Below are 27,056 nucleotides of genomic sequence, written 5' to 3'. Positions count from 1 at the left end.
TAAAAAGTGGGCAAAGGGCATGAACAGACACTTCTCAAAAGAAGACATACATGTGGCCAAGAAACATGAAAAAAAGTTCATCACTGATCATTAGAGAAATGCAAATCAAAACCACAATGAGATACCATCTCATGCCAGTCAGAATAGCAATTACTAAAAAGTCAAGAAACAATAGATGCTGGCAAGGCTGTGAATAAATAAGAACACTTTTACACCGTTGGGGGGACTGTAAATTAATTCAACCATAGTGGAAGACAGTGTGCCAATTCCTTAAAGACTTAGAGGCAGAAATACCATTTGACTCAGCAATCCCATTACTGGGTATTTACCCAAAGGAACATAAATCATTCTATTATGAAGGTCCATGCACACAAATGTTCACTGCAGCACTATTCACAATAACAAAGACATGGAATCAACCCAAATGCCCGTCAATGATAGACTGGATAAAGAAAACGTGGTAGCTATATACAATGGAATACTTTGCAGCCTTAAAAAAGAATGAGATCATATCCTTTGCAGGGACATGGATGGAGCTGGAGGTCATCATCCTTAGCAAACTAATGCAGGAACAGAAAACCAAACACTGCATGTTTTCACTTATAAGAGGGAGCTGAATGATGAGAACACATGGACACATGGTGGGGAACAACTCACACTGGGGCCTGTTGTGGGGGTGAAGGTGGAAGGAGGGAGCACATCAGGAAGAACAGCTAATGGATGCTGGGCTTAATATGTAGGTGATGGTATGAGCTGTGCAGCAAACCACCATGTCACATGTTTACCTGTGTAACAAACCAGCACATCCTGCACATGTACCCCTGAACTTAAAAGTTTTAAGGAAAAAAAAAACAAAAAAAAGACATATTCCCCCAACTGCTGGGCAAGCCATCTCCAGGAGTTGCTCTGCCACTTTGATCAAGGTCATGGCCCCACTGCAGGGCAGGTCATAAGCAATGACTAGCTGCCTCAGGACAATTCTGAATGGCCATCCCAGCTTCAGAGCTACCCAAAAGATCAGTCCAGGCCTTATGGTAACTGTAACCACAGCCTAATGTCTCCGTCCGCCCAGCTCTGCTTCCTTTGCTTCTCCTGGCAGGTACGGCTCCTAAAAGCATCTCCCAAATCAACTTCCTGCACATGAATCTCCATCTCAAAGTCGGCTTCCTGGGAAACTCAGCCCGTACTAGCACCCACACATATTCTCCTCAGCTGTGTTACATGATTGAAATTTATTCCATCCCTGACCTTAGCATCCCACTTGCTGCTGGTCACCTCTGCAGCCAACTTATCCAAAGAGCATCTCCCGGCACACTTCATCAGAGCTAAATGCTGAGGAAAACAGTGACGTGGCAGTACTTGCTAGTGACCATCTTTTTTATTTGAGACTGCTGATTATTCAAGAAAGCTGTACTTCGTAGATTTATAAACATTATATGTAGTAAAGAATTTCCAGCAAAGGGGAGGGGAGAAGAAAGAAAACTATTTGGGAGCACAAAGACTTTTCTCTTGCTTTAAAACAGAATACTATCAGAACAAAGTGTGAAAAATGAGTGCATATATGGAAATTCACATAAAAACTGGGGTATCAATAAATAAAAAAATAGAAAATCACAAAAAAACAAAGGTATCAAAGGCTTTTATTGATTTAATTTTCCTTTCAACTTATCAATGCTATCGCAAATTCTAAGGAAATTGGACTTAGGTGAAATTTTTTTATTGTGAAGATACAGATCTAAGAACAGGAGGATAATTACGTGCTAGCTTATATATAGTTCCTTGTAAAAATAATGATACATGAAAAATTAGTAGAAAATGAAAACCTGCAGTTATCTGATATCTGAAAATGTTAAGCAATTTCCCCTGCATCTTAGCTCTAATCACTTTTGCAGAACAATCAAGCATATTTGCGTGAAGAGAGTATTTAATTATCCCATTTTTATTAATAGTGTAGTGTGCCCTTCAGAGCTTGGCATAGTCTTTAAGAATCATCTGAAGTTTCTGGCTCAGCATGATGTTCCCTCTGGCCTTCAGTCTGCCACTAAAGAATGCCTGCAAGGAGAGGAGGGAAAAAGAGTGCCAACTGTTACCATGTTATAGTTTATTTCTTTTTCTTTTTTAAGATCATTATTCAGGCCAAATACAATTGAGTTAATAATTCTGGACAACAAAGGCAACTTTTATTTAGCAATGACAATTTAATAACTATAGATAGCACATACTCTTTAGATATCTAAAAAAGAAAAAATGACTCCTGTGTATTTTAGAAAACTATACAATAATTTATGTGAACTCACGGATCTGGGAGTTCTGTTTCAACCTACGTTTCTGGCTTTACTTTAGGTTCTTACATGTGAATTTGAGACCATATTAATAAAAGGCTACACTGTATTTCTAATAAAAATATTCAATTCAGAACTTTTAAAAGGAGATTTAAAATATTTACTACAGTTTCATGAACTAGAAAGCCACGAAATGACAAATTAGAGAATATAACACAATGGTAACAGATCATGGCTGTAGTATCAGAATGCCTGAGTTAAATTCCAGGCTCTGCCCCTTAATAGCAAGGTGAACTTGAGAAAATGCTTAGATATGTGGCCTCTCTGAGCATCAATCTCCTCATCCATAAAACGCATAACAACAGTACGTAAATAACACAACTTTATTGTGTGCGTTAAAAAAAATAATGTGTACAGTGCGTAGTTTAGTTTGACGTAATAAGAGAGTATTAATTCATGATTATTACCAAGCAAAAGCTTGTGTGTTAAAAAACGAAGGGTTCCTGTAGCAGTTCTGTATCTAAACTGATAGAGAAACTGGTGCAAGTTCCTTAAGTTCTCCTTCAGTGCAAATTCCCTATCAGTAAAATAAAAATAATCAATCATAGTTTTTATAGCTTACATAAAATATGAAGTGAAAAAGCCTCTAGATTTCCAGCTAAATGGAAAAAATAGAGTGATACCTATACACACTTAGCATTACAAAGCAACTCCGCAAATATAATCTCACTTAAGAATCACAGCTGTCAACTTGAAGTGGGCACATCAGCAGTTCTTACCCCGGTTGACAGATGAGAAACTGAATTTCAGAGAGCTTATTAAATAACCTGCTCAAGTCTACAGAGCCAGCAAGAAGTAGAGCCAGGGCTTAAACTCAGGTGTTCTTTGCTCAGCAATGCTTGTTAACAACACTTGTTAACTAGCACCACTCAGTCTCAGAGGCAAACCCTCGTGAACTGGAGAAAAGGCAACAACTTTTTATTCCAGAAATAGTGAGAGAGAGCTCATTCAGTCAAAATGAAATGCATTCAAACAGGAGAACAGAATTTCAAAACTACGATTTCTTTCACTATGCAGTTACAAAAAACAAACAAACAAAACCATGGTCTGCAACTCGTGCAGGGAAGGAGTCAGTACTTAGGCCTGCCTGCTACGTACTAAACTCTGAAAGAGATTTACAACCTAAAACAAGAATACCTAATTACTTGAAGTAAAAATATCAATTTTGAACATTTTTGAGCAGAAGAATTTTGTACATAAATCTTTCCTCCTATCTATTTTCTTATTTCTTAAAGCTCTTAATGATACGTCCATATTGCCAGTTTCCAAACTCTGCACTGCCATGCACCGGACATCACAGCAAACTCTCTCAGGGGCACTTTGGAATACTGTTAATTTGGAAGGAAAATACAGTCATACTGGTTGAACACAAAAAACTAATTGTTTTGAACTACTTCATAAATGAAACTGTCAGGTATATGGTTTGGCCTAGGAGTGCAATGCAAAAAGTAGTAGACTATAAACTGCCATCAAGGAAGAAGGTCTGGAAGCACTGTGCTTTCCAGAAAGGCTATACCAACTATTGATTAATTGATTTAGACAGGGTCTTGCTCTGTCACCCAGGCTACAGCTGAATGATCATGCTCACTGCAGCCTAAACCTCCTGGGCTCAAGTGATCCTTCCACCTCAGACTCTCAAGTAGCTGGGACCACAGGTGTGTGCCACCACACCAGGCTAATTTTTTTTTTTTTTTGGTAGAGACAAGATCTCACTGTGTTGCCCAGGCTCAAACTCCTGGACTCAAGCAATCCTCCTGCCTTGGCCTCCCAAAGTGCTGGAACTACAGACACCAGACATTGTGCCTGGACTATACCAATTTTATATTCCTTCCAGCTGCATGTAAATTATCTTATCCTAACCTTAAAAATACTATTTTCTTACACTTTGAAAACATGAGGCAAAAATAACATGCTTTAATTTGTATTTTTGGATACTGGCAAAAATTTTTTTTCTTTTGTAAATCATTTCTATTTATTTCATTAATTACTGTTCCATACCTTTTGTCCACTTTTTCTTTTTATTATTATTATACTTTAAGTTCTATGGTATGTGTGCACAATATGCAGGTTTGTTACATATGTATACATGTGCCATGTTGGTGTGCTGCACCCATTAACTCGTCATTTACATTAGGTATATCTCCTAATGCTGTCCCTCCCCCCTCCCTATACCCCAAGACAGGCCCTGGTGTGTGATGTTCCCTTTCCTGTGTCCAAGTGTTCTCATTGTTCAATTCCCACCTATGAGTGAGAACATGCAGTGTTTGGTTTTCTGTCCTTGAATAGTTTGCTCAGAATGATGGTTTCTAGCTGCATCCATGTCCCTACAAAGGACATAAACTCATCCTTTTTATGGCTGCATAGTATTCCGTGGTGTATATGTGCCACATTTTCTTAATCCAGTCTATCATTGAGGGACTTTTTCTACTTTGTCCACTTTTTCTATTGAGATTGTAGTGCTTTCCGGAATTTTTGGAATTATACTATGTATCATCATTTTATTTTTTTCCCTCGATTTATGGAAATATACTATAGAGTTTGACATGCAGAAGTTTCTAATTTCTATATAGCCTAAACTACTGATATTGAGCTTTCATTCCTTACTTCTATATTTTCTTTAATCTACCTGAGTATTAACTGAATGTCTACAGTATACTAGGCAATATTCTAGGCTAGGCTGAATATCTGTCCCTGTTCTCACAGAGCTAACATTAAACTAGGGGAGTCAAAAAGTAAAATGTAAACAAATAATTAAAGCCTATTATAAATGCAGTGAAGGAGAAAACAGGTTGTTATCAGAATGTAACAGGAAGAAACTACTTTGGATGAAATGAAGCCAGCCATGCAAACAGCTAGGGGGAGAAATTCCAGAAAGGCAAATGCATAGACATTGAAGGAGTAAAAGCTGATGGGAAGGAACTGAGGAAGGACAAAGTAACAACAAAATAACTAGAATTAGCATTATAGGTGACGAGGCAAGTGGCAAGGGATGAAGCCGGAAAAAGGAGCAAGGGAAAGAAACATCATATACGACACGGTAACAGCTAGTTTGGATTTTATACACATGCAAAAGGGAATCTTGCAGATTTTTATCAAGTGGGATGATAAATATGAACCAGTAATTAATGAAAGTAGTAGAAATGACTAACATAAATAATCTAATCTGATTTACATTTTTAAAGGATTACTCTGGCTCCTGGGTGGAGAACAACAGACTGAATGAGAGAGACAAGACTGGAGGAAGTAAGACAGGTGAGAGATGACAGAGGCTGGTATCACGGTGATATCTCTAGAGAGGAAAAGATGAATTCAAGATACATTTTCGAGAAAGATCAGACAGAACTAAGGATGAAAAGGATACAGAAGGGCAGAAGGAATCTAAGATAATTTTTACATTTCTGGCTTATTAATTTGGGTAAATAGATGATGGTGCCACTGATGAAGAAGGAAGAGACTGGGGGAGAAAAATAAATCACAAGTTCTATTTTGGTCACGGAAAGTTTGACATGCCAGTAAGTTTCCCATCTGAGTGGTCAAGTAGAGGGGTGGTTCTATCACTATGGAGCTCAGAGAAGACCAAGTGGAGCCAAGTTCCTCGCCTGCAGGCCTTTGTACTAGTTGTTTCCTTAGCCTGATGACTCATTCTGATACTCTGTTCAAGTCTCTATCAGGCATTTCAGGTACCTTAGAAAACTCCCAGAAGGTATTTTAAACAATCCAATTTAAAATAGTTCCCCTGTCCTGTCACAGTCCAACTCAAGGGTTGGCAAACAACAGCTGGAGAACCAGATCTAGTCGGCTGTGTGTTTCTGTAAAGTTTTATTGTAACACAGTCACACTCCATTGTTTACATATTCTGCATGGCTACTTGAAGGCTACAATGGCAAAGCTGAAGAGCTGCAACAGAGACCATCTTGCCCACAAAGCCTGAAATATTTACTACGTAACCCTTTATAGAAAAAGTTTGCCAGTCATTGCTTTAACACTGTACTCAGCCTTATTTTTCCCTAACTTGAAATTTTATTTCTTTTGCATTAGTACACTAAAAGGAAGCTCCATACAGTAGGGTTTTGTCTTAATTCAGCCGATACCTAGAACCTGAATCAGAGTAGGTACTAAATAAATTCCTGGAAAGAAATTAACAGAGGGTTCACTGCATTGCAAAGCACTATACTAAGCTCTTCATACATATTATTGGGTTTAGTTCTTATAACAAGCCTTTGTAAACATTGTAATTATTAAACTCATTTTACAAATAAGAAAATTAAGGCTCTGGATGTCAGAACCAAGATTCAAATTTAGATTTTATCTGATGCCAAAGACTACTTTTTACCTACTATACTACTTTATAATTCCTTTTAGTCTTTCTATACAGGAAAGTCGTATTTTTCCTCATTTATTCCAATTACTCCTATGTGAAAGCTATTCTTAAATAACTGCACTCAGCCATTTGTTTGAACTGCTTCATTCTAATAATCAATAAGTTAGTTCCCTTGGGATTTCTAGCTACATAATCACAAATGAAAAATAACAAATTTTTCTCCTCCATTCTAATTGCCACATCAATTACTTTAATTTTGTATATTTGTGGATTGGCCAAAAGTTTCAGAATAATATTAACTAAATAATGGTCACAGAAGGCACTCTTGATTTAATTATGATTTTCCACTGAAATGCCTGTAAGATTCACCCTAAGTAAGACATTGGCTATTATGTTAAAATACCATTCTAGTTCCAATATTCAATGATTTCTTAATCTTATATATTGGGAATGTATAATTTTATGTAATATCTACTAATATATGGTTTTTCACCTTTGAACACATAACAGAACATATTAAAAAATATAGATGTGGATTCAGTCTTAAAAAGTGTCAGCTGAAACTCCATTAAAAAAGAAATATATGACCTGTCAACCAGAATATCAGTAGCAACTATGTCATCTTCAGAGTTGTGAGAAACCTGGCTTATTAATCAGAATTTGGGAGTCAGCTTAAAAACTGCAATTGTCAAAGAGGAAACAATAAAACAATGAATAATTGAACATTTGAGAACATTACCTTCTGAGGGTCAAGCTTGCCTAGGACCACCTCCATGAAATCTTCATCTGAAAGTATGATTGTTGTATCAGCAGCACCTTTTGCAGGGCCTTGGTACACTTTTCCAGAACCACTCTTCAGGTCAATAGCTGGGGAAAATAGGAAGAAACCAATGTGTATCTTTTTCTCTCCACAAAATGAGGGTAAAATAAACCAAGTAAAATGCAGACATTTCTGTAGTTTCCACATTAATGTGGCACTTATTCTACACTTATTCTCTTGATTATACATTATCTGTCATTTAGAAAAAAGCAAAATATAGAAATACAAGAATACAGAAATTCGAGGTAAAGAAGTGGAACTTCCAGTTCTGTAGTGGCTCAAGTCATGGTCTGCAACCACCACCATCACCTTGGGTTTATAGACACTTATAAGATCACAGCTAAACTTATTGCAGAAGTGAAGAAATAGACTGTATTCATTTTCTCTTAGTGGCAGAATTCATTATAGGCAACTTACTGTTGATTTTTTAGCTCTGTATTTATGTAATAACTAAGCTTCTGAAAGCGTCCATAACAATTTCAGTCACACTTTACAGCATTCAGGGAGGGAGGGGTGAGGTAACAGATGAGAATATGGCATCTGAAAACTCGGAGACCCCTGAGGATCCAGTTAGGATGTATACTTTACAAATCACAAAGGGCTACTACAAGAGAAAGAAGGAAGTGTTTTTGTTTATGCCACCTTCCCTTAATATTAGAAGGTCTTTGCTGGCATAAACATTGTTTTGTCTTTGTATCCCCTATACTTCCTTGAAGAGAAAATACTTAGGAGTTATTTGTTAAATGGAAAAGCACATGAAAGAAGGATGTGTAACCCCCCCCCCAAAAATATATATATATAATATATATTAATAGTAACAAACACAAAGAAAAAAAACTCAGGTTAAAAATTAAGATTTTTTAAAAATCACACCAAGAGCATACTAGTTTTGTGTTATTTCTGCCAAAAGTTCATAAACTAAAACTAATCATGAAAAAAGCATCAACTAAAAACAAACCAAGAAGCATGCTATAAAGTAATTGGCCTCCAGTCTTCAAATATCTCAAAATCAGGAAAAGCAAAGACTGAGGAACTCATCCAGATTAAAGAAGGCTAGAGACCTAAGAACCAAATGTAATGTATAATCTCAGATTCGACCCTGATCAATTCTTTTTCTTTCTTCATTTTAATAATGAATAATAATTATTATTGTTTTGCAATAAAGGACATTATTGGGACAACTGTTGAAATATTAACCAGATCTGTAGATTAGCTAATATACTGCATCAATGTTAATCTCCTGATATTGATCTTTGTTGTGTGAATAGATGAGAGAATGTCTTTGTTCTTAAAAAATGCCAGTAGAATAGTCTCTTAGGCATAAAAGGACATCATGTCTGCAAGTTACTCTTAAATGCTTCAGAAGAAAAAAACACATATGACAGAAAAAAATAGTAAAGAAGATGGGATACAAATTTTAACAATTTGAGGAAACTGGATGAAAGACAAAAGTTCTCTACTATTTTTGCAACTTTTCTATAATTCTGAAATTGTTTCAAACAAAAAAATTACAAAATGATGTTATTAAGAAGAATAACACATAGAAGATGGAAAGTCAAAATTGTTTTAAATGATTTTTTGCATTTGTGTGTACTTTTGAAGATAAATGTACATGAGCATGCAGTCAGGAGCTGCTGTTGGTAAGAGAAGCAGCAGCCACTGTTGCTTTGGGAATAGTGACCCCTGAGGCAGATACGCCTCCAACAGGCCCCGATTCCTAACTGGAAAGCATATTTCTTTTCAATGAAAATCTTTCAAGACTTTTCTATAAATGCATGAGACATTCATTTCAATCCAAATCCAATGTTTGGAACCAACACCCTTGAGATTTATTTCATATCCAAGTTGAGAATCCTAAGCGGCAATCTGGTTTGACTGCTAGAAGATGAGCACCAACCCAGGAGCTCAGAGGTTTTCATGATCACATGATATCCTCAAGAATTAATTATTCTGGTATCGAAAGAATGCCCATTCCCAAACCTCTGTAAATTCTTACATATCGTGGCAAATGTCTAAGATTCAAAATAGATAACCTCTAAGAGTCAAAGAACATCCTCATCCAGTCACATCGTCATACAGTACACATACAGTACATAATGGAGGCTTGGATTTTGTCTAGATATGCAGACTTTACACAATTAATTATAGTACATATCTTTTAAAACTCGGCTCATTTTATTATTTAACAAATAATATTCAAACAAAAATCCATAGTATTTGTACCATCTTGCTATCTAAATGTACATTCCTCTTATGTTCCTATAATGGAAATGATTACAAACATGTGAAAGGAAACCAAATTTAAATTCAGGAGGAAAACCACCAAACTGCTCAAAGCCAACCAGCTTAAATGTATCATCCTAAAGAAAACAAAACAGATTTTGCTCAGCAACATTGTATTCAGCACATGGAAATAAATCTTTGTAAAAAGTTTCAGTAATATTATTTTACAGGTATTGGATACATTCAAACAATAGATTTCTATTTGAAAGTATAGGATTGTCTGTGCCTAGAATACCAATAAATTGCATATTTAAAACCTGTGGGCCAAATTCTAGGACATTCATTTTGTTTACAGACAAATGGAGATTTTAGAACCATTATTCCATAAAATGAACAGGAACAGCAGGACCAACAAATATTTTCCTTCCATTTTCTTCCCACGTCATGAAGCAAGGTGGTGCATGAAGTTAACGTTCTTCGTTCCAACTACTAATTCCTCAAATATGCTTTCCAACTCTCTGCCTCCAGCTATGAAGTTACTCCTAAATTCCAGACCCACAGTCTGTACAATCTAGTCCAGGTACAGTGTGGGTACCACAATTTATCTTCTTCTCTCCCAAACCTTCCTCCTCTACCTGTTTCATACTTCTAGTAATGCAGCCAATATCCTCAAGCACACAGGCTCAAAACCACAGCATTAGTTTTGACTCTTTCTCATTCCTCTTGTTTTTCAGACATAATCAGTAGCTAAGTTAGCTAATTCAATCTTAGCAATAGTTCTATATAGGCCCTCTCCTCTTCATTATTACCATTTCCTTAATTGAGGTCTTCCTTCCTTTCACTCTGCAGTGCAACAACCTTTGTTTCCTCAACTCCAGTATTTCAGCTTTCCTGACACACTGCCTCTAAATAATTATTCCTATGGATTTAAAAAAAACAAAAGGCATCCTGTCTATTCATATTTGTGGTCTCCACCTAGCAGAGAACTTGGCATATAAATACTCAAATGTTCGTTGAATGAACCAATCCTCCCATTCTCTGAAAGCAGAGACCACCCTTTTCCATGTCTCTTAACACTTGTGTTCTACAAGAATTATTTATACACATGTACAGGTCCACAATTCCTTATCTGAACGAACTGCTTCAGGCTGATGTGTTTTGGAATTTGGAATCAGATTTTAGGAAGGAAATATAATACATAAAACATGTATTCCATATTACAAATGGCCCCCAACAGTGCAACAATCTATAAACAAGTATATTACTTCTATACTTGTCTAACTCACACTAGGTGAGTTAAAGACAATCAATAGCATCATGTAAGTTCAAGTCAGGCTTCACCACCAGTGAATCATGAGAAAAAAATTGTTCATTTTTAGAGCTTTCTGGTTTCTGGAGTTTCAGATAAGAGTACCTATGTTTTAATTTTCAGGAGCAGACTATTCTGTAGGCCACATAAATCCTCTGATTCTTTATCTTCCTTATGCCTTTATGTCATCTTTCATTTTCTCTGAATTTTTACTCTTGCTTAGAACAATAAAATAGGATTCAAAGGGTTTACTACAACAACTCCTGGCTGGGTTTAGAAATTAATAGCAATAAATACTATAAAATACATTAGTTACTTATGAAATATCTCACTGGAATCATATTATACTTACATATTTCACTCATACTATATAAAAAATAAACATCACTATCCATGCAATAAATGCATTATTTTAATAAAAGGTAAAGCATCAGTTTCAGAACCTTTTTTTAAAAGGCAGCCATACTATTTTCTAAAACTATGCTTTCTACATGGCTTTTAACACTCATTCAACAAATACAGAGTCAGGCTAGTTATTATGTGTTATTGACCATACTAGAAGCTAGACATAAACAAACTGCAGCCATTTCTCAGGATTAAGTCCAAAGTCAAATGAGAGAAAACATACAATTATAAATGACCATAATACAGTAAGATAACTGTGACAAGCAACAGACTCTGTTGAAAGGGAATTTAGGAACTTAGTCTTCTACCTCCTATCCTTTTTCATCTTTTCAACCTAATTGAAGAATCTCTAGAAAAATAAAGGTGAGGTCAGAATATTCTATAAATAAAAGTTTGTGCCATGATTAAGGATGTGAGTTACACGGCAGATGCAAAAGATCTGATAGAATATTTTTTCTTTATTCTTTTTATCCTCTAATTTCTCTTTCTTCACAAAATGGTACCAGGGTCCCCTTGGACCTCCACAACAGTGAAAAGAAATATGATTGCTTTCTCTCTGCAGCAAGATGTTTTATATTGGGTGCATGGCACTCTAATAGATAATTTCCCTAGACTAGATAAACAAACACCTTTGACTACAATCTGTATATATCTAGAAAATAGCGATTTTATATTGATAATTAAGATAATCCAAATTATTGTTTTGGTATGAAGAAAATAACTTTATAACTGTCAAACATCATGACTTAAAAATACTTCATTTTGACTTGATGAATTTGATAAAGATGCATATAGCCAAGATGACTGTTTAAACTACTTTCAAGGGTTATAATGAAATCTTAAAACAGATATTTTCATTTCAATTGATTCTCTACATCTCACACACACACACACACACACACACACACACACACACACCCCTTTGGACATTCCCAAACCTATTCATTCCCACGGGAAAAGAAAAAAAACTTACCTAAAAAGGTAAGATTTACCTACCTTCAAAGGTCTTTGTTAAAAAGATACTTTTTATTTACTAAGAATTAAGAATATTATAAAATCAGGGCTATAACTTACTCCACTTAGCCCCAATATTTCCGCCTTTGGTTATATGCCACTCAAATACAGCATTTACTTTCTTCACCACCTCAGGCCCAACATCCTTTAGGCGGCGTCCTATTTCCTCAAATACAAGCGTACTCTGAAGCTTCCCACCCTAACAACAACAACAAAAAAATTAACTTTAAAAGTTCTGTAAAAATAACTCAAGGAGAAAAGTGATTATAAAATATATGTGCAAAAAAAATGACTTTTTAAAACTCTGTACATAAGCCAGTTTTCTTCATACAATGTCTTTCATACTTTCTTTATATTGGATTTTACTTTCATTAGAATTCAGAAATAATATTTTAAAAGAAAAATAGGAACTGGACAACCTATGTTTAGCTAACTTCAGAAAGATCCTGATCAAATTAATCAACTTCTGTGGTCTCATTTTTTTATTTATAAAATGGGACTAAATTACATGAAGTCTGAATTTCTTTACGGCTTTAAACTTCTTAAGTTTTGGGGGGTTTTTTGGTTTGTTTTCTTTTTTCTTTTTTTTTTTTTTTTTGGGGGACAGACTCATTGCCCAGGCTAGAGTGCAGTAGCGTAATCTCAGCTCACTGCAACCTCTACCTCCAAAGTTCAAGTGATTCTCCTGCCTCAGCTTCTTGAGTAACTGGAATTACAGGAGCCAGCCACCAAGCCTGGCTAATTTTTGTATTTTCAGTAGAGACAGAGTTTCACCATGTTGGCCAGGCTGGTCTTTAACTCCTGACCGCAGGTGATCTAACCACTTCAGCCTCCCAAAGGGCTGGGATTACAGACATGAGGCACTGAGCCCGGTCTAAATGTTTTTTGTTTTTCTTAGCCTATTCTTAAGGAATTTTAATTTTCAGTCAGTTATGTGGTTTATAACAGACAATTAAAGATCATGGGGATCAAAACCTCAACATTACAAAGCTAATATTTCAGAAATAAGCATTTTTATCAAAAGTCTCAGCATGCTAATAAAGAATACAATGTTTTAATAAATTACACACACTATTGGTTTATATATTTGCATACAAAGCTTTATATAAATCTTTAAATCAAGAAAAAGGTACAGGATATTCAACTTTTTAATCTATTTTTCTCCAAAATGCTGTTTGCTTAAGATTCTGATTAAACAACTGTAGTTGTTTTATTTACTCTAAAACTAGAAAATTACATTCTCTTGAAAGATATCCCAGTATTCTGCAAAACAAGTTTTTTAAAGTTTATAAATTGCCAGAGTATTCCTTCTATTCCAAGTGGTTTTGAAATTAATGTCTTTCACTTCAAGAATTAAGAATAGTTTCATGGTTGTTAATTTTCTAAAGTAGCCTAACCACTCTTAAAGTCACCTTAACTGAAATTCCTAAATGAGGAAGTGGCTTGGATACTAATCTTTATAACCTACCTCAGAGGGTGTCTTAGCTGAAGTATCAGATGTTGGTGCAAGGTCCACATACGCATTTGAAATGACAATGTCTCCAGTTTCTTGGACCTCAGGAGGAGAAGAAAAAAAAAGATTTATTCTGATTACAATGGAAGTGTAATTTCACTGTGAAACAGTACAAATTCTAAAATTTATATTTTTTCCTCATATGAAAAAGAATAATCCAGATAAAATAAAAGGCTGATAAAGTAAATGTCAAGATGAATAAACACAAAGGCTTTCTGATTTCATACAACTGTTACTAACCCTGGCTTTATAATCAACTGGAGCCCTTAGAAAAAAAAAAAACCTTGTGAGGTCCCATCCCCCAAAATTCCAATGTAAATACACTGACAGAGACTGGGCCTTGGTATTTCAGGCATTTTTTTAGGGGGAAGTGGGGATCAGGGGATGAACTCTTATAAATAGAATTCAGTCCATGCTGAATCCTTATAAATAGTAAAAGGCATAACACAATAGTCACATGAGGCAGTGGTACTCAGAGTACATTTGTTCTGCTAATATAGAATAAAATTGGCTAGGAATAAACCATAATAGTGTTTTTTAAGTAGTAATTCCAGGTCTTATTTCAAGAGGAAGTGTACACAGCATAAGTTAAATGCCTAAATAGGCTTTTATCAAAATGGTCATTAAAGGAATTCAAATTCTGATTCCTAGTCCCTCATTTCAAATTATTCCAATGGCTATTCTTTCATAAAAATTGTGGTATTGCTACAAATGTATAGGATAAGTTTCTAAAGTTTAAGGTAGCATTTATTAAAACTTTGATTTTTAACAATCAAGAAGATCATTCTCTTGACTACATCTCATCATATTTTGGAGGAAAAAAGATCTTTCAAGTAATTTGTTCTCTTTACTTCAAATTACATACATTGAAAAGCATGGAAAGAGATAATTAATTCACAAAATGCACTTTAGTAAATTACTTTATTGTCAACAAGTCAAACAAATCATTTTAAAACACTGGTTTAAAATGTTTCTTATATCTTAAGAATAGAAAGGAAAGGAGGAATGGAAGAAGGGAGGGAGAAAGTGAGAAAAGGAGGAAGGGAGAGAAGGAGTCCTAAAACTAATAGAAAAAGAATATCTATAATCACTGAAGAAAAATATAGCAAATATGCTGAAAAGATAAAACAGCATGCTTAGGATTTAACAAAATGGCAAGAATACTTTATATTTAGACATTTAATAATTTCTCAGCCCTTCATGTTTGTATCCATAAAATTATTTACATATTATTCATCACCAGAATTGCAGGAAAATAAAATCTGTAATATAGGCATGGTCCTTAACACTTTTAGAGTTCATAATCTCAATCAAAAAGCAAAACTTACTCATACAAAACAAATTAGAAAATGTGAGGGCTCCAAAATATGTGGCACAGATATTAGCTGCAAAGGCTTACAGAGAACACTAATTTGAGTGTATGTATGGGTAGGAAAGTAGGGAATAGTAAGAGACTGTCTCTAAGAGCAAAGTGGAGCTTGAACTTAAGCCTAAAGGACAGGAAGAATTTGAAAAGTAAAATAAACAATATGTACAGATTAAGCAGGAAAATGATACTGCAACCAACAGAAAGGAATTAGGAGTAAGGCAACCATGTAAGAAGAATTTTGCAGAGTTATCTATTTGTGAAAGAAAACATGATACAAAAAAGACATTTGGGGCCTGGAATCAAAGCTTTGAAGCCATGCTGATCTGGTTTCTATCCCAGCTCAACCACTTGCTGTGTGACCATGAGCAAGTTATTTAGGACACCTAAATTAGATTTTCTTAGGAACCTAGATTTTCTTATATTTACATGCAGATTTATTATGCATATTAAAGAAAATACTATTGCCAGTTTATAGGTTCTCAATAAATGAAAGCTAATACCATTATCATTGGAGTTGTTTAATATGCTCTATATAGCATGAAATGATCAAGACAAAAAGTATTACCCTGGTCAACTGTGTTAACAAAAACTGTCTTTCAATAACTTGCAAATAAAACAATGATTGCATGTCCTTTTAGTATTTTACTGGAGCATTGCTAACAGCCTCACCCCAAAATAACCTCACTCTATAGGGAGGTACACCTTTATTTGGCTTGTCATTTACTATTTGCTAGGCCCAGACTCTGTGATGTACTTGTTAATTTGTGGATTTTTGTGTAATCAAGATGCATACGATTTCTGTCCACAGAAAAATCATAAAGGGTAAGATTTTATTGTTCTGCAGGATATTAACTAATTTTGTCTCTAACTCTGCAAAATTATTTTAGAATGACTTTCCTATTGGACCATATAAACATGTTGTTCTAACTGTCTTTTGAACATATTTTATCATATTGCAAGATCCTTCATTAATGAGTCAAAGATTTCTGTCGTGTTTTCACTGTCTATCTGTCTGAGTCATGCCTTTAAATTTTTTAAGATGATATTTTGACAATGACTTGATTGACTAGTTGAGCCAAAAAGACATGGTTGGTTGGGTTTTCAGAATATCTGGGCCACTGCTACACAGATAGGTACCAATTTAGTTGAAAATAAAAGAGAAAATAAAACACAAGGTGCAAAACACTTCTTTTTTCTTTTTTAAAAAAGTGTTGCTTGATAAAACTTTGAAAATCCCAGACAAGATGTATCTTATTTTTAATTAAAAGTTACAAAAAGAAATTTTCTATCCATAGTACTAACTAAAAAAAAAAAATGATAAGATGGAACACAAAGACAAAGCATGTGAGAAGGGTGGCAAAGCAAAATTCATACCTTGGTTTGAAAATGAATTCTGTTTCCTTCCTTCCACATCTCAGTTTGTAGAGTTTGTCCTGGATATACTGGTTTTGCAAAACGAGCCTTTAAAAAAGAGTTGTGGAGTTAAAAATGTTTTAAAAGGAAACTCTTTTACTTGTAGGAGAAAAAAATTGGAAAGCAAATTAGAGAGCACAAAAGAAAAAACAACTCGAGGTTTAAAGATATTTAAATTCATAAAAGACCTAAATACAATATGAAAAAAATAGTAAAATAAAGATGTAACTAGCATAAGTAAGCCGATTCTTTATCTTTCAAAGTATGGAATCAAAAAATAGTGTTTTTTATCTTGACAAATCAAGAAATAAAACCATAATCATATTAGGTAAAGTTATATAGGTACCTCAGAACAACTGAAATAGTTAAAAGTGGTACAAATTAAGTCTGAGGAATGAGGCCTGGGGTGAGTATATAGGGCAAAATAATTCCACTTTTTATTTCATAATTGTATTATTTTCTCTGTGTATATATTACTGGATAATAAAAAATAGTTGTAATAAAACGAAAAGCATGAGAGTAATCAGTGCTAACAAAGGCAATGCACTGCTGCATGGAGAATAAATTAAAAGCTTTCAGAGCTATTTGACAATGCCTTAAACTTTTTTAAGTATACATCTTTTGGCTTAAACTTACACAAAAATAATGTGGGCATGGATATTTTGTTACTTATAATGGATAAAAATTTGAAATCAACTAAAAAGTACAGAGTTAAAACAACAAACAGTCATTATATTGCTGTAGATGTATGTTTATTGGACTTAATCAGCCACTTAACATTTTTAATTAAATTAAGGAAAATGATAAAACAGTTTAAAAAAAAAGCAAACCTTGAGTTTTCAAGGCATATGTACTGATACATATATATATATATATGCACCTAATTAATTTATAAAGCAACCCAGTTGATGTTAAAATTGCAACTGTGCATCCTTCCTGGTGCATGTGCAACAGAGCTATTTATAGCTACAAAAAGAAAGTGTGCTGATTGCCACGTCAATGAAATAAGAAAAATGTACATTGCCGTAGTACAGTATCTATTTTAAGTTAAATCAGTAAAACCCCTTTTCTTCTCTAAAGATAGAAAAAGGAAGTAATATTCAAATTATATAATAATATACATTTACCTTAATTGCCTTGAATCTTGACACATCATTATCTGCAAACTGCTGTAAAATACGCCTGGCAGAAAATCCAAATGTACATAATCCATGTAATATGGGCTTGTCAAAACCTAGGAAAGAGAGAACACTGAGTTAGATATACGTTCCTTTAAAGTTTAAAAATCAAGTATAGTTAATTCAGGACTTTAAAAATATCTTTAGACTGCAGTAGCATGAATTATACCATCTATTTTAAGAAACACAGTAGATATTTTTAAAAGAGTATTTCCTGGGAGGAAATTATAAAATAAAGAAAGAAAAAACAAAACCAAAAACAAAAACAAAAAAACAGGAAAAGAATGTGAGAGATCTGCAAACACAATTGTTTTGTTTAGTTTTAGTTGTAACCATGAAATCATCCAGGGTACTCTCAATATCCACATAGGTAGATGATCCTTCCCTACCTTTCAGTTCTTTGCTTTCTCTCCAACGACTTCATGACACCCACCCTCATGGTCCTATCCTAGACCTCGCACTAGCAGGAACTTCCATCCACCATAATCTGAATTTCAAGTGCACTATTTTCTGAACACATTTCCTACCTTTCCATATCCTTTGCATAAATGTAATAAATAACATTTTTAAAATGTTACTCAAACTACCAGTCATAAGTAGTAGTGTCTTTACATTATTTAGTTAATTAAATATCGAATAGCTAATATTTTTCATTGATAAATATTATCAGCAGCTCACCTGCTAGACTGGCAAAGTTAGGATCAATGTGTAAGGGATTCCAGTCTCCACTGAGGCGGTACAAAGCAGCCTGTGGAGAAAGCATAAACATAACTAGAACTCAGTGTTTTGTTAAAATATATTAGATGAAAAATAGGAAACATGGCTGGTTATTGGTATAAACACTGTATCATAATGTACCTGAGGCTCTGATTTTAAAAATAATTATTTGTAACAATAAAGATTACATATAATGAAATGTTTTTGTAACATTTGCCACTAAAATCAGTGGGAGGGAAAAAAATGTAGAAAGGGAAGCCAAGAATTATATATGGGTAAAACACTGTTACTACTGCCTAAGGAGACATTCACAAAAAGAAGTCAATCAGTCTACTCCCATTTATACACAGATAAGGTAAATGTTTATAGTCTGTTCTAAGCAAGCAAAATTTATGCCAACTTTCTTACTAGGGTGTTTTAAATTGAAGCTTCTAAGACCATATCAGACATAGAAACATCAAAGACTTCTCACTAACTTTCATGCTGCTGGTACACTAAATCCTGAACATTAGCTCACCCTGCAAGAAAACTGACTGAACTGATAGCTTGCTATTATGATAAAAGTTCTGCTCAGTCCGGATATCCACATCACTGGTTTACTTAGATAAGGTAGGATTAGCAGTGTGGCCTGGATAACAATAGGGAAAAAGTCACCATACTTCCTGGCATTTAAATGGTACATTCTTCCCAAGTTATAAAGCACTTACCAGCACTGAAAGGAAGAAATTCACCAAACAGCTAATAGTAAGTGTATTTAATTTATCTGTAAACTTGACCCTTCTAGGTCAGCCTCAAGACTTCTTCCCTTTCTCATTAATTGCTGTGTTGTTTTCCAAAGACTACTGAAATGTTGTGTAAAGACTAGCCATATATTTTTTAAATTACTGATCTTTTATTACTTTTAAATTATTATTTTTAACAAGTTTTATTTATAGAAAATACTCTGTAATTCATAAGAAAACATGATTTTCTTTTTAATGCTTTGCATAAATCCAATAAGCTCTTTTCCTTCCCCATCACTCCATATAATGGTTCTATAGATTATTCACTTTCTCAATGACTCAATATTCCTTCTTTTACAAGTCGTCTTAATATAATGAAATAAAATAAGCCATTATTGAATACTGGTGACTTGCAAGATCCTATAAGAGATGCTAAGGAAGTAAACAATAATTTTTAAAAAGCACTTTATATAATAAAATGTTAGCAAATATATATCATGATGTTGTATACAAATGAAAGAAAGACACATTTCAGGGCCTGAAATTGTGACAGGAAATTGTCAAACACATGCTAGATGATGGGATTTGGTACCAGGCAGATCTCGATTCAAAGCCAGCTCTACCATTAATGGGCAAGTTTCTTCACCACTCTAAGCCTTAATTTCTCATTCAGAAACATTTAGAGGCTAACAGAACTTACTCTCACAGAGTAGTTGGAAAAAGGTGGGATAAAGCTTACAAGGTATTATATTTGATACATAATACCTCAATAAATGTTAGTTATTTTTTAAAGATTATAGCAACAATATAAACAACGAAGTTTCTAAGATTAGTACTAGTATTTTTATCCCACATATATCATTCCTATAAATGAAAACAATGTTCTAAAGAAATCATATTAATATGAAATATCTCACATTATTTCAATGATGGCATTGCTTTCTATAGATAACAGAGTTAGTTAAACAAAGACAAAAAAGGCTCATTATGAGAAACGACAAAAGCCAACTGACTGGATGTTTGACCCATTCAATCATAGCACAAAATAAGCACCGTTCAATTAATAACAACCACTGCCAAAGCTTATCTTCTACATATTTTGAAGAAAAGGCATATTTCAGAAGGAAAGCTAAAAGTTTCTTGTTTGTTTCATTTCTGCCTAGAAATGTCATTATAAATAACAACCACCAAAAGGTAAGAAAAAGACAAATAGCTATATATTATATTGCATATTAAAAGTAGGTAGGAGGATAATCTGTATACAAGTAAACTATTTCTTAATTTGATTTTTTTAAAATTGTACCATTAAGTTAAACTAAATGCTAAATAAATAGGCTCAGGAAACTAGTGCTTTCTAAGTCCTCATATCCTCCAAAAAAATATACAAATAACGAGAACAAATAAAACTACACAAATCTCAAGCCTACAGTGTAACTATAAGACAGAGAACACTGCAAACTTCAAATTCCAGTGAGTCTTAATATAAACACCACTTTTCTATCACTGCTAACTTGTGAGCACCCTCTGAAAGCTACTGCAAAGTGGCAGGGCTGGCGGGGGGTGCAAAAGCAGTGCATGGAAGAGGGAAAAGGAAAATCACTCCCAGATAAATCCATCTTAAGAGCAAAAATACTGAAATGAATCCTGGAAGATTAGAGCACTGACTACAGTGAAAAGAATTAATAGTACACCAGCCTTCCAGTGGCAGTCCCAGAAAGGTATCACTTTCTGGGAGAAGAATATAAAACCAAGATATCCCCTTTGGAAACTGGATGGTGAAGAAAAAAAGAAGCAAGAGAGGAAATTAATGATCCTGCAAGATAATTTATTTTTATTTTTTTAAATAAAACACCTCCCCACAGTGCCCCTTCTTTAAAGCCACCCACTAAAGAAATTGCATTTTGCTACACAGAGAGAAAGGGCAATTTTGAACTAAGAATCTTGGAAATCCCAAACCACAAAATGCACAGAGGTAAATATTCTTCATCTATACAATGCTACCATAAAACTAAAACTGAAAATGCAAAACAAAACCTTTTAGCAAATGAATTCCACCATCCCCCCCCCCGAAATAAACTACCAAACAGAAGAAAACTATAACATAACACTCACGCATTTGGGGACGTGAAACAAACACTCTGAATCCAAAATCCAAAACCTAAGAAAATAAATAGATGACATACATGAAGAAGTAAATAAGTAATGATTACATTCAAGAAAGAAATTGAAAGAAAAAAATCAAAATCATATAAGAAATGAAGACTAAATTATAAGGTACCCAAAGGAGAACACATTCAAATAAAAATCAAATAAGGGGATGGCAGAAAGGGCGGAAATGAACCATGAGAATGAAAATGAGATCAAGAAGGAACTAAAAAAGAACAGAAGAAAAGTAGTTGAAAGACATAAAAAGATCCAATGTACATATAAATGGAGTATCCAAAGAAAGAAAAACAAAATAATGAAAGAGAACTAATATTTAAAATTTTAATACTATAAAACTAAAAGACCTGAATATACATATTAAAAAGGCCCATCAGTATATAAAGAAGGCTGACCTGCAACATGCAAGACTGAGACATATCCCAGCAAAACCATTAGACTTAAAAGACAAAAATAATCTTGAGGGCCTCAGGGTCAAGATCAAGTAACTTACAGGGGAAGATAATTAGATTGGCATCTGACTTTTCAAAGGCAACACACAAAGTAAGACAACAATGCTGCACCATTTTTAAGAAATAAGATTTTATATCCAACAAAGCTGTCCCTTCAAGTATCTAGGGTAAATAGTTTTAAATAAACAGAAACCAAGGCAACACTATACACAAGCCCTTCTTGGGGTACCTTCCACAGAAGGAGCTTCATCCAACTAAGAGCTGACTAAGAAGCTTTGGCAAAAGGGTTGACATATTCAATTGCAAACATAAAACTGAAAGATGCAGAAAAGTGGAAATAATATATAAATGTTAAATGCTCTAAACAATAAAAACAATGCATCCCCCAAAATGGGAACAATAAGAGGGGAAAAAGGAAGTAAAATAAGCTCTTTTGACTGTTATACAAGAAACAAATGAAGCCAAGGGACAGCAATAAAAACTAAAAAACTAGACAGTCATGGATTAAATGGGAAAATGAGACACTAAGGGCTTTAAAAAAGGCTTATACGACTTTTGCTTCTGGCCATAATATAGGACCTGGAATGGACTTATTCTTCCACCATAAACAACTAGAAAAATTATAAAGAAAAAGGTGGGGGTTAACCACTGTTCCTAGACATTGGACAGCAGGCAATGCAGGACTACAATTCTTTACAGAAAAGAAACAAACAAGATGAGCTCTGCAACTGTACCGCTTCCTTCTGACAGCAGTTCCCAGAATGCAATTCAGAAATCTCGAACATAGCAAAGTGGTCTCATTGAGTTACAAATATAGATTAGAATTCTGAAAGGATGATGCAGCTGAATTTGTGTGTACTGAAGAGGAGTAAGTTACACAGAAAAATAACTCCAGAAATCTAAATGGGGGTCTCACTGGGGCCATAAAAAAAGGTCCTGGAAGATGATACACCACATGAAGAAAGAGGCCATGTGGGGAGGATTCGAATCACCCCACCCAATAGCTAGCACTAAACCCCCGGATATGCAAAAGAAGCCATCTTGGAACCTTCCAGCCCTGCCCAGCTGCCATCTAAAAGCAGATACACCATTTGCAGCAGAAGCCCTGCCCAGCTGCCATCTAAAAGCAGCTACAACATTTGTAGCAGAAAGATCACCCAGTCAGCCCAGAGTCTTAGAAAATAATATATCATTGTCAAAAAAAAAAAAAAAAAACAGGTAGTAGTTATAAATGTATGGTAATTTTTTTGGTTTCTCAATGATTTGTTTTTGATTCCCAATGATTTATCTCAAACTTTCACCCACAACAATCAGTGAAGTGAAGGTGACACATACTGGAAACTAAAGACGATGGGTACTGTGGCAGCCTAGACAAAAAGTTCAAAGGAGTCTTCTGGAGCCGCGAGTGGGACCTAGAACATGGCTGTCAGCAATAGCTCTCTCAGATTCTGAGACCAGAGGATGTCCAAGAAGTTTTTTCTTTTAAAAGTTGACAATTGGTGTATCATACTGTGATCGTTTAGTAGAAGCAGAATTATAAAAAATTATGATAATATTCTAGTTAAACTAAATTAAATGCTGGGACTCTTCTAGATGAGATGAATGCTTATGTTGCTTTGATTCTTAATGACTTTACATGAGTTCTTTATGGTCCTAAAGGTCCAAATAAAAATAAGAGAGAAAGAACACTCTAGGAGATATGACTTGGTATTTGCAGCATCTGGAATGCAATCAGTCTCTGCATCTAAAATACAGAGTTGATCAGCAGTTCACTTTAGATGATCCCATCATATAGTAAGTACTTTCTGGCAGTTATGTGCAAGTGACTCGGATGGTCCAACCAGCATCCACGATCTTTCTAACAGCTTTGTGGCCCCAAAAAGGGGTGTTCTAAATCTGCAAAGATCTCCCACTGGAAGACCTGTTTTTGAGCCTAGGTCTGTTTTCAGTTCAAGATAACAGTAATTGTAATAAAGAATTATATTTTACTGGACACTAGCACTAATATGCCAAATATTAACTTTACTTAATAGGATATGTTTAGTATAAGATATGTATCTGGGGAAACTATGGATATTTGTTCTCATTTTCCTCAAATACAAAGCCTGACATCTGATATTTACTTATTGTTTGGTCTTTCTAGATTATTGCAGTGGAACTGTCTATTAATAATTATGAAAAACTACAAAGTACACTTGTATTGTCATACTCATTTGTTTTGTTATGTTTTGTTTTGAGACAGGGTCTTGCTCTGTTACACAGGCTGGAGTGCAATGGTGCAATCATAACTCACTGCAGCCTCGATTTTCCAGGCTCAAGTGATCCTCCACCTCAGCCTCCTGAGTAGCTGGGACAATAGGCGTACGCCACCATGCTCGGCTAATTTTTTATTACTATTACTTTTAGTGGAGACAAGGTTTTGCTGTGTTACCCAGGCTGGTCTCAAACTCCTGAGCCCAAGCAATTCTCCCACATCAGCCTCCCGAAGTGCTGGGATTTAAGGTGTGAGCCACTGTGCAGGCCTGCCATACTAGTTTGAAGATGAAGAAACTCTCCTGAAGACATTATAAACAGACATTCCAGAAGTGATACCGGTAGAATTAAAAATATATAGTTGCCAGTTTTCTTAATGATTGAAAAGTTACTAAGTTAATATAAATACCTAACATAAAGTTTATGTATAATGGCATAATTTTTCCTCATTTCCATTTCTCTTAAAGATCTGCCCATGCACAATCATCCTACACTAGTCTCCAATGTGAATGCTCTAATTCTTACCCTTATACACACGTCATGCTCTTCTCCTTACACTCCATCATTACTTCTCAACACACTGCAAGCCCTACATATCCAGAGAGAGAACAACCCATATACCATCTCAGCGAAGTCCCATTTTTACTATTGAACCCTTCTATATGTCATTCCCTAATGAGTATCCCTTCTCTGAATGTCTGTTACACTTATACTACAAATCAAAGCCTTGTATTTAAACATTCATTGCTTGGAATAGGTACCCTAGTTATTTCAGACATCTACATCTTGAGTATCCAAGTGTTCCTTCCATTCCTTGACAATAGATGACATTTCTTCTAAGTGACTTGTATTTCTTATAGCATGGATCCAATTTCAGATGTCCCACAAATTTCCCTGAAATTTACAACAAAGTTTTATGCAAAATGTTTTTTAGGGAACTGGTATATAGCTTTCATCGTATTTTCTAATTATCATTCAATACAAAATGGCCAAGAACTTCTGCCAAATGATGAGTGCCCATTATTCACACAAAAAATATTGTTGATTTAAAAACTGTATTTTGTCATGCAGCAAAATATTAAAACCTACCTTAAAACTAACAAAAAGTTTTAGTCATCTGAAAAAAAAAAGAAATAAAACCCCTCTACTTACTGTGTGTAGAAATTCAAACCTTGGAAACTATTCAGCTTTTATTTACAGCAGATACATTTTTTACTTCAGTATAATAAAGAGGTATTTCTTGGGTTTTCTAAACCATAAAACCATGAGCCTTTTCTGTTTTTTAGTACTCTAACAGAATTAGTTTCTTAATTGAGCCTTATGTAAACATAAATATGAGTGCATTCTTAAGAAATTGATAAGAAAGCATAATGGATGGAAAAAATATTTAAAGGCAAGAATAAAGCAATGTTCCCTCCATCACCTGATTATATGATACAGAAAAAAATTACATATGCACCAACTTTAATTCTCTCTGGCTCATGAGATTACATTTCTATTTGCTAGGAAACATAAGTCCTGCGAAGTTTTCATAGCAAACATACCAAAAATATTTTTTTAACTTTCAAGTTCAGGAGTACATGTGCAGGATTCTTACACAGGTAACTGTGTGTCATGGGGGTTTGTTGTGCATATTATTTAATTACCCAGGTATTAAACCTACTACCCATTAGTTATGTTTCCTGATCCTCTCCCTCCTCCTATCCTCTACCCTCCGGTAGGCCCCACTGTGTGTTGTTCTCCTCTAAAATACAACCGAAAAAAATTTTAAGTGAACTTTATGAACAATTTGTTGTTATTACATGCTCACACACTGCATCACTCCAGAGGTTTAAGGATTTTATGCTATATCTGCATGGTTACTCTGCTGGCCATCTTAGAGAAGAATCTTGAAGTCTCTCAAAAATAAACTTACTTTTCTCACTTTTATGGTTGCTTTTTGCTTCTTAAACAAATTTTTCTATGCTCACAGAATTTGTGAACTGACAGGATATTTTATCTCCTTCACCAGAAAACAAATTTTTTATGTCAAACGAAAAAGATTAAATCACCTACTGCTTCTAAGATGCTTTACTTGCCTGTCCTTTAAACTTGGTATAAAATAATCTGTTTCCAAGCAGTGTGGCATTGCTTTCTTTCCCAAAGAGGAAAGGATGACTAATACTTGCCTTTTAACTATTTTTTATCCTGCACTTACTCTGAGGCTTTCATGAAATTCTTCACTCTTAAAGTGGGCAGCCTCTCCAAAGAAAGCACTCCATTACCAACAACATGCAATGCTTTTTAAATGGACTAATAAAAAACCATTTTATATTTTATTTTGGTATCTAGTGGGAAAACATTAATAACTAAAAATTTACAAAAAAATAACTTGCAATCACAGGAAACATGTCTTTATGTTTATTATGTTGAACAGGCCCTACTTTTTAGATGCATAATGTTATACAGTATCAGAGTTACAAATTAACAAGTGTCATCAACCAGATGGATTTATCATTTTTCAAAAATACAATCTTACCTGATTAAGAGAAGTGGTATCTGTAAGTACAGCATCAGGAGGTCTATTAGGTATGGCTACAGCTACCTAAAATTAAGACATTACATGTTAAATCTTAAATGCAAATTATCATTATTCTCTTTAACCAAACTAACATTTGATACACAACCATGTTTCAATACAATAAATTCTGCAAATTGGATAAAAGGACTTTACAAAAAAATTCATGTTCAGGAAATAATGATATTTAAAATTTCATAACTCCTAGCTTCATCTACACTATGATTTGCCTGAAATGACCTTTTTAAATGTAAAGAATTATGTAATCAGATTCGTCCTCCAGGC

General features: G+C 34.5%; 1 protein-coding gene across 4 annotated transcripts in view; it reads right to left on the bottom strand.

Moving 5' to 3' along the window:
* Positions 1–1,623: 1,623 nt before the first annotated feature.
* Positions 1,624–27,056, bottom strand: part of HSD17B4 (hydroxysteroid 17-beta dehydrogenase 4) — an 89,046-nt gene continuing 63,613 nt past the window's right edge. For all 4 annotated transcript variants that reach the window (XR_012414032.1, XR_012414033.1, XM_065546671.1 and 1 more), the window contains 8 exons: positions 26,733–26,798; positions 18,586–18,655; positions 17,857–17,963; positions 16,691–16,777; positions 13,903–13,989; positions 12,495–12,633; positions 7,403–7,530; positions 1,624–2,052 (listed from right to left, as the gene is read on the bottom strand). Coding sequence is in view for 2 of the 4 variants with exons in the window: in XM_065546671.1 (XP_065402743.1) it covers positions 1,963–2,052; positions 7,403–7,530; positions 12,495–12,633; positions 13,903–13,989; positions 16,691–16,777; positions 17,857–17,963; positions 18,586–18,655; positions 26,733–26,798 (774 nt within the window). In the remaining 2 variants the exon portion in view is untranslated. The remainder of the gene's footprint in view (positions 2,053–7,402; positions 7,531–12,494; positions 12,634–13,902; positions 13,990–16,690; positions 16,778–17,856; positions 17,964–18,585; positions 18,656–26,732; positions 26,799–27,056) is intronic.

The sequence above is a fragment of the Macaca fascicularis genome, chromosome 6, assembly GCF_037993035.2.
Source record: "Macaca fascicularis isolate 582-1 chromosome 6, T2T-MFA8v1.1".
In the NCBI taxonomy this organism is placed as follows: domain Eukaryota; kingdom Metazoa; phylum Chordata; class Mammalia; order Primates; family Cercopithecidae; genus Macaca; species Macaca fascicularis.
This window is presented reverse-complemented; position numbering and strand designations above follow the sequence as displayed.